At 36.4% G+C, this 14,601-nt stretch overlaps 1 protein-coding gene across 1 annotated transcript in view; it reads right to left on the bottom strand.

The window, feature by feature from the left end:
* SWIP (strumpellin and WASH-interacting protein) overlaps positions 1-14,601 on the bottom strand; it is a 190,506-nt gene that overhangs the window by 93,362 nt on the left and 82,543 nt on the right. Inside the window, exons 7-9 of the mRNA XM_089102346.1 lie at positions 14,006-14,191; positions 6,284-6,376; positions 607-840 (exon numbers count right to left, since the gene is read on the bottom strand). Of these exons, the coding sequence (XP_088958472.1) occupies positions 607-840; positions 6,284-6,376; positions 14,006-14,191 (513 nt within the window). The remainder of the gene's footprint in view (positions 1-606; positions 841-6,283; positions 6,377-14,005; positions 14,192-14,601) is intronic.

Raw genomic sequence — 14,601 nt, forward strand, 5'->3', positions numbered from 1 at the left:
AAAATTATTAATTGGGTTCTATATGGGATAAATGCTAATTAGGTACTACAGAAAAAAAAATAAATATAAACAGATTCTACATGGTTAATAAACTGAACTTTCAACAAGAATTTGAATCGGATTCTACCACAAAATTGAGGATTCTGTTACATAAAACCGGTCAAAAGAATGATTTTTCATTAGTTCGCGGATCGTTGAGTCATTCAAAATTTAATCTGAAAACATAAATGCCTAAGCTCCTGACCCAAAGTATGAAAATTAACAAGATTTTTTCTTCTTCAGTATATGAAATGTAACAAGAACCTCCCACAAAGCCCAAATCCTAAAGTGGAATAGAATTATGGAAGGGGGAGGCCCCTTTCCTAGTTCTATTTGCTGAGAAGCTCAATAGCACAAAAACATTCTTTATGTATTCTTAAGTAAGACAAAAAGTAAAAGAACCCTTTAACTTCTATAACAGCAATACAAAAGGTTGTTAAAGTAGTCCTAAGTCTTTCGTCAGAGACGGGTTATTCCGTATGCATGTATGTACCTCTATCACACAAGAGAACTACTATTCAAAAGGACAAGAAATATTCTAGCTTACAGTTAGAAAAAAAAACTTACTAAAATCCTTTGGAGGGATGAAACAATTGTAAAACTTAAATGCTCCAAACCCATTGTTATTATCTTCAAAATAGAAAGCCATTTTTGTTTAAGGGCAGTCAAAATATAATCGGCCAGCTCAATGTACCTTGTAATAGCTAATACTACTCCTTTGCTCATTGCTGGTACATAATTAGAGTGAAGACTAAGGATGATTTCAATCGTATTCTGTAAAGTGGAAGCCATGTTTAAACTCTGAAAAAAAATTATTTTCCAAGTTAACATCACGAAAGGACACAATACTAATACGTGGCTCAGGTTGGTATTTAAGATATAACACAAAAAGAAATGTTTAACAAATATCACGTTTAACCAATATTTTTTTACGGGCATATATATACATGACAGGCGCCAACTCATTCTTACGACAATTAAAGAGAACCACCTCGCTTTTGCTGGAGTTGAATTCTAGGCCTATGTTAGCATATTCATTAGACAAAACTCTGAAATTACTCTCTATGCCACAGACGGATCTACTCAGATTTAAAATGTCATCGGCAAAATTAACAAGAGACAAATCAATTCCACGAAAAATAAAGCACGTTTTCACCGGCTTCTGAGCCTCGATGATACTTTTATTATAAAGAGGCGGTGATGACAAAGCCCCTTGGCGAATGCCTTTCCGTACTGGTATGAGGAAATCGGATACAGTCGGGCTCTGTTTTTTTACTACCCTTACTCTAACCTTCAACTTAAAATACATGTTCTTATAAGTAGCAATTATAGATCTGTCAAGACGTTTCTTAAACGCAAAGACAAGCAGTTGTGCATGGATACCCGAATCAAAAGTCCTACGGACGTCGTGGCCTGCAAGTACCACTGTTTCTCCTTTAGCATCTGCGTCCAACAAAACATTAGACAATAGGCTATGCACGTGCTCGCGGCTAATATTTCTCTTGAAACCGAACTGCGAATCTGGCGTGCTACAAACATACTCTATCTCCTCAATAACTAATAACTCCATCAATTCACAAAAACATCAATTTGTATAAAATCGAACACTATTTACGACGCCTTGTTTAGGACGGCCCGAATCAATCCACATACTATACCACATTTTAGCTTGTTGACACGCAATAACCAAAGCTGGGTTTTCCGACCATCCTGGAACTTCTGACCCAATTCTCACTTTACGAATAGGAACCGCGGTTTTTTCTGCACAGCGCAAGGCGTGAGTTATTTCACTACAGTAGATATTTAGAAGTATTTGTTTCTCATCACATGCAATCGGTGAGCTTTGGAGTAGTAGCTGGAAAGGGATTTTAATCTTTTCCGGGTTTCCGTTACACACAGACCTGAACATGGCTAAATTAGCCTTTTGCCATTCAGTCTTCTGGAACCGTTTTTTCTCCTTTGGAGCATCATTTGGAGCATTATTCAGGAGGTCATTAATAATGAAGGTATTGGCCACTGGAGGGTGATGAGAAACACAGAAGCCGATATCAACTTCACAATCACCGTGAGTCTCAAGTCGGGAGAGCAGAGCAGAAAGTCGAGCGAGGACGTGGAAGCGGAATTATACACATACGTGAAGTGTACTCTGTTTCTCAGTACCCGCAGACTCGGGCAGGCTGCGAGCAGAATTTGACCTCTCGGATCACTAGCATCAGAGAGGTTAGAGTTCATATCTCAGGAAAGTTTAGAGAGGCAATAATACAGGAAAGTTTTTCCGCCGCGCATAATGTAGCAACAGCGGCTACTTTTCCGCAAGCAATATTTAACTTATTGTCAGATTGGACAGTCCTGTAGTTCGTTGGTATATAGACTGAGAGCACAACAGTGTTTTCAATTTTCACTGCAAAATAAAAGTCCGCTTCTTTAAACGTCAAGGCAAGAAGTGAGGCACGGACAATGATAGCAACACCACCAGAGGGACGACCTCTTCCCGACCTCCTAGAAGGAATGCCAAACACATTTACGTTTTCGTTTCGTTGTAAGAGCTGGAGTCCCTCGGCCGACAGGAAACGTTCCTGCAAGCGCATAATGTCAAATTTGTTAGCAAGGTTTTCTAAAAGTGGTAATTTAGATAGTATTCCGCCATTTATGTCCCACGTCACTATTTTCAGAGTGCTGGTGCTTGTCATCACTTAGATAGGGCCTTTTTGGCTTCTGGACTACTGACACTGTAGCAGGGGTGCTTATCGGAGCCACAGAGGGCGCACTTCATCTGGTTTTGGCACGGGGTGTCTTTAGAATTAGCATGACCTCCTCCACAGTTTGAGCATCTTGCTTCACAAATATATTAAATAAAAAAAAAAAAAGTTTTTTTTAACTGAAAGTAAGGAACGACGGTAAAACTTAAAACGAACAAAAATTATTCCGTATATGAAAGGGGCTGTCCCTTCCTCAACGCCTCGTTCTTTACGCTAAAGTTTTTTATTGTTTAAAAAAATTGTGAGAAAGTCAAACTTTAGCGTAAAGAGCGAGGCGTTGAGGAGGGGACAGCCCCTTTCATATATGGAATAATTTATGTTCGTTTTAAGTTTTAACGTCGTTCCTTACTTTCAGTTAAAAAAAACTCTTTTTTTTAATTTAATTTTTGAACGTTTTTGAATTGATGCAGGTTTTGATTTTGGCTCACCGTACATGAATAATTAATACAAAATTTGTATATTAATTTTACTTTTATTGGGTTAAATGGCTTTCTAGAAACCTGCTTAATTTTATTTACGAACATTTTTATTAGTAATAAATATACACGAATTAACTTACGTAACGAACTTCTATATTTATATATTTTTAATACGTATATTAGAGGGTTCGCCCCCTGGTCAATACCTTGCTCTTTAAGCTAAAGTTCGAATTTTGTTCCAATTCTTTAAAAATGACCCCTTAATCACAAAGGCCGTTAATTAAAATAAATAGCTTTTATGAAAGTACTTTAAAAATCTTTGGCTTAATGAGCAAGGTATTGACTAGAGGGTGAACCCAATTATATACGTAATATTTTCTCTTCGTTTTAAGTTTTGATGTTGCTCCTTACCTTCAGTTGAAAAACTTCTTTTTTTATTTAATTTCTGATCTTTTTCTTTAATAATGCTGGGAAATTTGGCGCACCCTTCATAGCAATGTCCCTTCCCCGAAGACAACTTCCTCCATGAAAAGATCCTCCCACATAACCTCCGACCCCCCCCCCACCTACCAGAAAAAATCGCCCCTGAAAACGGTTGTACACTTCCTAATAACCAATACTATATGTTAACATTGGGTAAAGCTCATAACTTTCAGCCCTCCCCCCGGGGAGTTTGGGGGATTAAGTCATCCTAAAAGACATAGTTGTCATATTTTCGACCATGCTGAACAAAATGGATATCTCAAAATTTTGATCGGGTGACTTTGGGAAAAAATGAGCGTGGGAGGGGGTCTAGTTGCCCTCCATTTTTTCGGTCACTTAAAAAGGCACTAGAAATTTTAATTTCGGTTCCAATGAGCCCTCCCACGATATTATAGGACCACTGGGTCGATACGACCACCCCTGGGAGAAAAAAAAAAAAAAAAAAACACGCATCCGTGATCTTTCTTCTGGCAAAAAATGCAAAAATTCCACATTTTTGTAGATAGGTGCTTGAAACCTCCACAGTAGGGTTCTCTTATACGCTGTATATGATGGTGTGGTTTTCATTAAGGTTCTATAACTTTTACGGGGTCTTTCCCCCTTTTTTCTAAAATCAGCCACATTTTCTCAGGCGCGTAACTTTTGATGGGTAGGAAAAAACTTGATGAAATATATATATTTGAAATCAGCATTAAAATATGATTCTTTTGATGTATCTACTGGTATCAAAATTCAGTTTTTTTTAGAGTTTCAGTTACCATTGAGCCGGGACAGCCGATATATCTATTATCTAAAAAACCAAACAAGGGTTTAAAAATGAAGTAAAAGAAAGAAAAGAATAATAATAAATACACAAATAAAAACATTTTGTTGCGAATAGTATAACTTACAACTAATCTATTGACACATAACTGGATAGAGGCTATTCGACTTATTCAACTTACACAGGAAGCGAACCCGACACTGCTGAACCACTAGTAGTGACTCAGTTAACCCTTAAACTGAGAATATGTTTTTTCTAGTCCGTAAGCACTGAGGATTGTTGCAGCGGTAGGAAGGGTAACCTAACTTTGTCAAGTATGGCATCGAACCCCGCTTTATATACGTCCCTGTTGATTTCCTTTCAACCACCCAACAGGCCAAACAGGAATGGAAGTTGGATTTAAAATCGAACTTCCATTCCTGTTTGGCATTTGCAAAGGGAGCACTATTAATAAAAAATGGTCTGAGATTGGTAAACGATCCGATACTAAAACGCTACAGTCAACATAGCTTGAAAAGTTTTCAGTAACACCATCTGAACAGAGCGTAATATCAAGTGACCAAGACAAGTGAGTTATCTTAAAATGTACATGTACATTTTCAAGTTTGGCTTCAGACTCCCTTGGGCCCAAATGCCTTTATAAGGCAGCATGTTGAAAGTAAGGACCAAAATCCTAAATTCATTCAAATCGCACTAGTAGAGAAAAATTAAGAGCCTGAGGTTAAAAACTTTTCCAGACAACTATTTGGGCTGCAGATCTCTCTCTGAAAGTTTCACTTCCTCGGGAAGAAGTGCTGTAAAATTGTAATTTACTGACAATTTGTGAACTTGGAAACAGATGTAGGAAGAAACGCAAAAAGTGTCAGGCTTCTGAGAATAGCGAGAATATTTCCAAGAACAGTCTGAAAATTTAATATGAAATTAGTACTCTAGCTTCTTATAGATGACATGAACATAAACTTGGGAAACTTCTGGAGACTAGTTAAATTCTGTTGATTTTTTAAAATTAACATTAGGAACCAAATGTTGATGAGGATTGAGAGCAAAAACAACAATGCAACCCACCAAAGCTGATATTAGAAAATAATAAAATTGTCATAATTAGATGATGGATGAATTAGTCTTACGAAGAGAGCAACGATAAACACCCTTTGATCCCCCCCCCCCTTGATTTTGAAAAATACTTTTTTGGGGTATTTTCATTGAAAATCCTATTTTGGGTATTTTCATTGAAAAAATAAAAACAAACTCCCCAGTGGATTTTGAAACAAACATCCCCCCCCCCCCTCTAAAATTTTTGTGAATTGACACCCCTGGATAGATGTTGCCAGTTTCTGTATAACATTCAGCTCTGAGCCACAAATACCGTTTGCCTTTTTAGAGAAGAGCTATTAACTATTTGAAAGCAGAAACAGTTAAAAGTAAAAACGCTTACAAAATTTAATAAAAGCGTCATACATAGGAACTGAAGGATGCTAATTAACTATATAACCTCTTGACCTAGTATTCAATTATGGTCCAACCTGACTTGTTATTACATGAATTAACAATACTTACTACATCTGCTTCTGATATAATACTGATTTCATACAAGACGGACCCAAGAAACGTTTGCAATGAATACAAGTCCCGGAGGCTAGAATTGATATTGCAGTATCGCTGCCAATTATGGCAGACAACTAATGCATCGCCCTTTAGCTGTGCATTAGGCAATCTAATCACTAGGAATTAATATTAGAAAGGCCAAAGAACGTTCCAATACTTCAATAAAGTTGCATTAATTCATTTCTAAAAGAAGTAACAGAGCTAAAAATTTTCACCTTAGTTATAGTGTCAATGACCACCTGTAAATCATCTGAATCCGGGTTCAATATTGTTACCACTTCGTCAATTTTTGCAATCCATGAAGAAACCTACAGCAAAAAAAAATTTTTAATGCAAGTACAAGTTTTACTTGTGTCTAATTTATACGCTAAACATTAGACGACTTAATTGATTTTGAATGCCTTTATTTACTACTACTAACAACAACTCACTGCAGCCTTAAGCCACCCGAGGCCAACACAGCTACGCATGCTCCTCCTCCATCCCAATCTATTCAAAGCCTTCCTCTTTCCCCCCTCCCAAGAAGTTCCCTTAAATCTTTCCTTGCTACATTCACCCACTTCATCCTGGCAAGACCTTTTTTTTTTGTTTGGCCTAAGATGGTTGGCCAACAAGGACACGCTTTGGAAATCGGTCATCTTTCATCCACAGAACGTGTCCTAGCCATCTCAACCTTTCTCTCATTATAGCCCTAGAAAGCGGGATTGAATCAACTTTTTCTACTTGTTACTGTTTAAAATATGGTCAGTCAATCTGGTACCCAAAACAATCCGTCGGCAATTTCTCTAGAAAACATCTAGCATATCTTCCTCCATTTTTCGGAGCGCCAACGCTTCGGAACACTACTTGACCACTGTCATCACTGTAACTTCCAATATCCTAATCTTAGTTCCAGACTTATCTACCTTTTCTTCCAAACGTTTTTCAACTGTGAAAAAAACACCCTGTTCCTTGTCTATTCTACTTTTAATATCCTCGCCGCGCCCACCGTATTTACTAATAATACTGTCTAGTAAGTGAAGCTGTCCACTTGATAGAACTTCTCGCTACCCAACATTACCTCTTCACCTTCAATTATTCCTACTCTTAGTGATTTAGTCTTCTTGACATTAATTTTTAAGCCTATTCTTGCATCTTTAACTCACAAAACCTCTGAAAGTTCATTCATTTTGCAAACATTTTCATCGAGGACAACTGAAACATAAGAACAGTCAAAGTCTATGAGAGTTTTACTTCCCATTTTATTCCGTGTTCTTTCATTATCTTTGTTGGGCTCCTTAGTTAAATCCTGATTTAATACGATACCAGCTCATTTCCTACCTTAGCCGCAGCAATGATATTCTCGTACATAGCACTAATCACTTTAATATGTTTATCTGGTATATTATACAAGGATAGAACCTTCGATAAAGTTCTTCCATCAGCTGAATCAAACGCTTGCTCATAATCTAATAAAATGAGGACTATAGGCGTTCCATGACTTGTCAATTATTAATCTAAGAGTGAAAATTTGGCTGACGCATCCTCTGCCCTTCCTAAACCCATACTTTTCTTCTCTTTAAACTATATCAACAGCATCTCTAAGCATAAAAAGTATTCTCATGCAAAGTAATTTAATTCATAAAGAAACTAGGCGAATGGCTCTATAATTACCACACTCATTCTTATCACCTTTCTCATGGAAGGGTTTAGTTTGAGTTTTTCTAGAATGACTCGATCCTTCCCCTTTTTCAAAAATCGTATTCATAATCTTCAGTTTGCTTATCTCTAACCTCAAAACCATCATATTAAAGACAATTCATTTACCACAATATCAGCACATAGGGCCTTATTATTTCTTAATCTTTTTAATACTGTCACTAAATCTTCCTCACAAAATAAATCTTCCTGCACATCCGATGTCATAATTGTTTTCGTTCTTTTCTATATATTTTCCTGTAACTCTATTACAGTTTAGCTTGTTCTCAAAATTTTTTACCCATCTCTTTTAAATTCTTTCATTATCACTAGTTGTGGTCCCATTCCCATCTTTAACTGGGACATGTCCAGATTGATAACTCCCTCTCAATTTATTAACATGTCAGTAGAATATTTTACTATTATGCCATCTAGCTGCATCTTCCAGATCTCGGCAATTTTATCCACAACCTCCGCGTCACATCTCCTTCATTAACATTGTAATGCTTTCTTCAATTTTTACTTTTCTCTTATTTTCAAATGAGCAATCACTCAAATAATTCTTGTAAAGGTCCCTCCTCCTCTCTATTAAACCTAAATCATTTTCACTAATATTTCTAGTTGCGTTTCTAACCTTCTTCCCTAAGACACCATCTGCGACTTCACAAACTATTTTCCTAAAATTATTCCATCCATCATCTATGCTGTCAAATTTTCAGCTCTCCAGTAAAGTATTCAACTGTTCCTGAAAAGTCTCTCAAATTCTCGCCCTGGAGTCTACCAACGTCATAATTTCCCGAAAGGTACCCTTCGTAAATTCCCGTTTTAAATTAACTCTAGACCACTGTAGAGAGATATAAACGGTAGAATTCCTATATCAATAATTAGACAAAACCGGACCACGATGCCGCACCTCCAGAGGACATATAAACAAAGAGAAACATAAGTGAAATTAGATTTTTTCATGGGTAGGCACGCATGTGGTATCAGTATTAACAGCCTGGAGAACAGGAAAGGAAATAAGAGGAATCGGGCTTTTAGGGGATAAGGAAGAATGTAATACATTGAAGAGATAAAAAAGAAAAAGGAAAATTATTAGTCTGGCTGTAATAATGCAAAAGGTAAAGATTACATTGGTTTAAGAATGGAACGGAAAAAAAAGAACCAATTTATAAGGATAATCAAGGTAAAAATAGGTTTTATTTGAACAATGTCATAACGAGGTGACAATTGATTAAGAAGTTTGACGCTTCGCATTGATTTATCTGTACCTTAGTTTCATCAGTTTTTTCTCAAAGGGAAATTGTGTGGTCAGCACGAATGTAGACCCGCAGCTAAATCAAATATAGTCACTTTCTTTTTCTTAGGACAATTTTGTTAGAAAGCGAAGCTAATTATGCCAAGACAGCAGAAACGACAACTGAATGTTGAGAATCAAAAGAAAAAAACTCAACCCCCTCCCTTTCTCCTAGAATCCTAGAAATGCATATGACTAAAATCATTTGTTTTGGCATCTGCAAAAGTCTTTTCCTATATCATAATAAAGCTGAATAATTAAGCTACAGCAAATTATGCAAGCAAGCTCATTGGTGGATAAAGTGAGGGGTCTTACCCCCTCCCTCTAGCTCCAAACATGCCCTGGACAGAAATTTTTTTTATTAGCAAGTGAAAATAAACTTGGCAATAAGTCATATGAAAATAAACTTAATGAGTCATAAAAAATGCTTTCTGATGTGAAGTTTTACGTAATTTGCAAGTTCGTGGCAGAATATTTATAACAACAAGCATTCCTCTATATTCTTCTTATGATAAAAACACAATTCTTTAGATGTCCATCAATTTTCTGAAAACTCACTAAAAATTTGAAGAAAAACAATTCTTAACAGTCGTTTTCTATTTTCTTGGATAGGGCTATTCCACCAGTTTTTAGAAGAAAAAAAAGGCCCTAAGTCAAATTCCGAAGAACATTTTTATTGCCCAAGTTCGTGGCAGAATATTTACAACAATGATAACAACAAGCATTCCTATATATTCTTCTTATAATACAAATACAATTCTTTTGATGTCCTTCAATTTTCTGAAAACTCACAAAAAATTTCACGAAAAACAGTTCTTAACAGAAGTTTGGTATTTTTTTGGATTAATCAAAAAAACTTTTTGCACAAAATAAGTTTTTCAAAAGAAGTAAAGAACTCCATTAAACCAAAAATGAACAAAAATAAAATCAAATAATCTAAAAAGTATACAAACACCACAAATCGGTATAAATAGACAATTAAAACTAAAAAGAAGAATAAAAATAAATACATAACGGAGCCAAACTGAAAAAAAGCAGATACAATTTTGAGTATTATTCGAAAGCCTAGGATTTCTAAGAACCAAAATAAAACTTGTTCTTTATTGAAAAAAATGTGCATTGTCAGTTTAGTATACAATTGCTGATATTTATTCCTTAAAATCTTCATTAAATTTTGATTTCTTAAAGTTATAAAAGTGAAAACAATTAAAGGAATTTTTTAAGTAAAGTACAAATTATATTCTGGCTCTTAGAAATCATAGGGTTTAGAACCCTACTGAGATTAATTTCTGCTCATTTTGAGTTTGACTAATTTTAATTTTTGTTTGTTTTGGGCTTCATCTATTCTTTAATACTTGGTTGCGGCCTTTGGCTTCAGTCTTGATTGTCGCTGATGAATCAAAGGAGTCCATTGTTATAGGTCTACATAACGTCTGCCGTGCCTACGACTCACTTCTCCATGACCAAGTCATTCTGGATATGGGAAAGAGAGGTGTACAGAAGGACATCCTACTACCCATTAAAGACATGTACGACCACCTGCAGGCTGAACTCCTACTTCCTGGTCATGGTTGAGCCCTCACTGAATATACACCTGACGTGATGCTGTCCTACCGAGGGAATCTTATTGTCCCAGCAAAAAAAGGTGCTCGAAAAGGATCAGTCACATCTCTTGGTACCTTAATAACTATGTAATTGAGCCACAGTGTACTATCGAGACAACATGCATAGCTCGTGGCATAGACGTTACAATGATAGCCTACGCCGATGACATTCTGAACCCCAGCCTCACAGTCGCAGGTACAGAGACCATCTTCTCCACACTACAATCAAATTACAGCCGCATTGGCCTTGAATTTAACCCGCAGAAGTCAGATATTCTTCTGTTCAACTGGCGCCAAGAAGAGGTCTCGTCTGTGAGGCTGGGAGAACTGTCTATAGCCCCTGTCCCGAAAATTATTTACCTTGGTTTACCAATTAGAAAGGATGTAAAAACTACCCGCTCTTTTCTTATTGATCATCTCCGCAAACGCCTGGCTTTTGCTTACAGTAGAGTAGTTTCATCTAAAATCCGATTCAACCGTTTAATTCTAGCTCGACTTTATAAAGCAGTATCCCTTCCCCATGTCCTGCATCTAGGCACGTTTTGGAGAATTTTTCCCGAACCTTAGAAAAGAAAGCTCAGATCCGGATTTTTTAATTTAAACGGTACAACGAGAAAATTTCTTCCCACCCTTGGTACCGTCTGCTAAGGCAGTAAATCGCTGTCCATTTAATTTTGTTTGCACATCTCTTGTCATATTTAGTCTTTTTACCGTCTCTTGTCATATTTAGACTAGTTGATTGAGTCCGTTGATTTTGAATTGAAGTTTTCAAGTATTTTGCTTTAGGTTAGGTTAGTTGAATTGAAGTTATCAATCATATTGCTTATATTTCTTCAGTACTTGGGAGTTTAAAAAGTAAAATTTCTTACGTACCTGCAGTGCAGTGTATAATTGATTTTTTGTTCTCGTCCTTGTAATTTGTTCAATTATGTTTAATGTGTTGTAATTTGTTTTTTGTGTGGGTTTTTTTCTTTTTTAGTGATACTCCGTCTTTTGTACCTTTTTTTGACGGGTAATAAATAAATAAATAAATAAAAAAAAAATCAAAATTTTGAGATAGCCATTTTGTTCAACATAGTTGAAATTTCTGGAAATTATGTATTTGTGGATGACCACCTCCCCCCCCACACAGCCCTCAGGGCAAGGATTGTCAGTTATGCCCTGGGCGCATATAAGGTTTTTATAGAAGTTGTCGTAGAAGCTTCAAAAAGGGCTCATTCGATTGGAAATTGAACAGGCTAGAGCCCTTTTTAATAGTCGAAGGTGATTGAAAAACAACTAACCCCCCTCTCCCGTCCACCATTTCCCCAAACACATCCAATCTTATCGCTCCATCTGTTTAATTTAAATGTTTTTCTGTTTGCAACCGGAAAAAGATGAACATGTGACACTTATTTTTTGGGTCTTTCGTACGATGTTAATTTTCAGGATTTTATTTAAGGCAGCAAAAAAAAAAAAAAAAAAAAAAAAAAAAAAAAAAAAAAACTGAAAAGAAAAAAATAGAAATCCAAACTGTTATCTTATTATGTCATAGGCAGAACAATAGCGCTGCCTAAGTAAAGAACGATGTGGGCACAATGCATTATTTTTTTTTTTCTTGGTCTTAGACCAGGGCACTTCGTATTGAAGGAGTTGTCATAGAAACTTCAAAAATGGCTCATTCGATTGGAAATTCAAAGGGCTAGTGCTCTTTTTCATATTCGAAAGTGATTGGAGGGCAACTAACCCCTTCTCACGCCCACCTTTTCCCCAGACACATCCAATCAAATTTTGATATAGCCATTTTGTTAAACGTAGTAGAAAGTTTTGGAAATTAGGTCTTTAAGGATGCCCCCCCCCCCCCCCACAGCCATCAGGGAAAGGGTTGTAAGTTATGCCCTGGGGAAATGGTGGGCGTGAGAGGGGGGTTAGTTGCCCTCCAATCACTTTCAAATTTTAAAAAGGGCACTAGCCATTTCAATTTCCAATTGAGTGAGCCCTTTTTGAAGTTTCTACGACAACGCTATCTTTAAAAATCTAATATGCCCCCAGGGCATAACTTACAATCCTTGCCCTGAGGGCTTGTGGGGGGGGGTCATTTTTAAAGACCTAATTTCCAAAACTTTCAACAACGTTCAGCAAAATGGCTATCTCAAAATTTTGATTGGATGTGCTTGGGGAAAAAGTGGGCGTGGAAGGGGTGTTAGTTAGCCTCCAATCACTTTCGACCATTAAAAAGAGCACTAGTCCTTAGAATTTCCAATCGAATGAGCCCTTTTTGAAGTTTCTACGACAAAGCTTTCAATAAAAACCTCATATGCCCCCAGGGCATAACTTACAACCCTTGCCCTGAAGACTGTGGGGAGATTTTCCGGCTCAAAGATATATTTTCCAAAACTTTCAACTACATTGAACAAAATGGTTATCTCAAATTTTGATTGGATGTGCTTGGAGAAGTGGTGGGCGTAGAAGCGGTGTTAGTTGCCCTCCAATTACTTTCGACTATTAAAAAGGGCACTATCCATTTCAATTTCCAATCGAATAAGCCCTTTTTGAAGTTTCTACGACAACAATTTCTATAAAAACCTTATATGCCCCCAGGGCATAACTTACAATCCCTGCCCTGAGGGCTGGTGGGGGGTTGTCACCTTTAAATACCTAATTTCTAAAACTTTCAACTACGTTGAACAAAATGGCTATCTCAAAATTTGATTGGATGTGTTTGGGGAAAAGATGGCGTGAGGGGGGGGTTAGTTGCCCTCCAATCACTTTTGACCATTAAAAAGAGCACTAGCCCTTTGAAGTTCCAATCGAATAAGTCATTTATGAAGTTTCTACGACAACTCCTTAGATACGAGGTGCCCTGGTCTACGACCAAGAAAAAAAAATAATACATTGTGCCCACATCGTTCTTTACTTAGGCAGCACTATTGCGCTGCCTATGATATCCTTTTTTCGGATAAGAGTTTGGATTTCTCTTTTTTTTTCTCTCCAGTTTTTTTTTTTTTTTTTTTTTTTTTTTTTTTTTTGCTGCCTTCAACAAAATCCTGAAAATTAACATCGTACGAAAGACCCATAAACTAAGCGTCACATGTTCATCTTTCTCCGGTTGCAAACAGAAAAACATTTAAATTTAAATTAAACAGACGGAGCGATAAGACAATGGCTAAGTTTAATTATTTTCCTAAGAAAAAAGTAGCCAGGTTTCAAGATATTCGAGTTTCAAGTTGTCCAAAGCTTGTTTGCAATTTAACCGTAACAAAGGATTAAATTTGAAGCAAATTTCTTAAATTTAAACTCAGTTCCAAATATCTGAAAGGAAAAATAAAAAGGAGAAGAAGGCTAAATAAGAATGAGAGATAAAGACAAACAAATCAAACCGTAGCTTCCCAGTTTCCAACTTCTTTCAAAATTTCAGTATCCTTCTTTTGAATAAATGTAAGTATATCAGTGTCAGTAGACTTTACTTGTTTCAAATCAAAGATCTTCTCACTTCCAGGCAAGTATTCGAGTACATGTTTCGTAACCATCCATAGATTATTGTAAGGCAGACACACAGCTGGAATCTAAAAAGGTACATTTTCAAATATTGCCAAGCACTATTACGTAGGGAAAAGAATCAACATCATTCACATCGACAGGAAGAGAGGCAGAAGGTAATTAGACGCAAGAAAAAATTCAAATTTAAGGAGGAAGGCAAATGGGTGCAATTTTTCAGTAGCAGGAGGGCAAAACCAGGGTCTAACACAACGCACTATATTATACATCTTAATATCATATAGCTATAAAAAGTTTTGCTACACTTTCTTAGTTCTATACTTGAGCATACATCTGTACTCTCCTTTTGACCCTCTTTATTTGAATTAATTAAAAAAAAACTTTTTCAACAAAATTAGTTTTTCAAAGAAAAGTTAAGAGCTCCATTAAACCAAAAATGATCAAAAATAAAACCAGATAATCTACCAAGCGTGAAACT

This window comes from Artemia sp. Qi Xiang Cuo, chromosome 16 (assembly GCF_049724085.1).
Source record: "Artemia sp. Qi Xiang Cuo chromosome 16, ASM4972408v1, whole genome shotgun sequence".
In the NCBI taxonomy this organism is placed as follows: Eukaryota; Metazoa; Arthropoda; class Branchiopoda; order Anostraca; family Artemiidae; genus Artemia; species Artemia sp. Qi Xiang Cuo.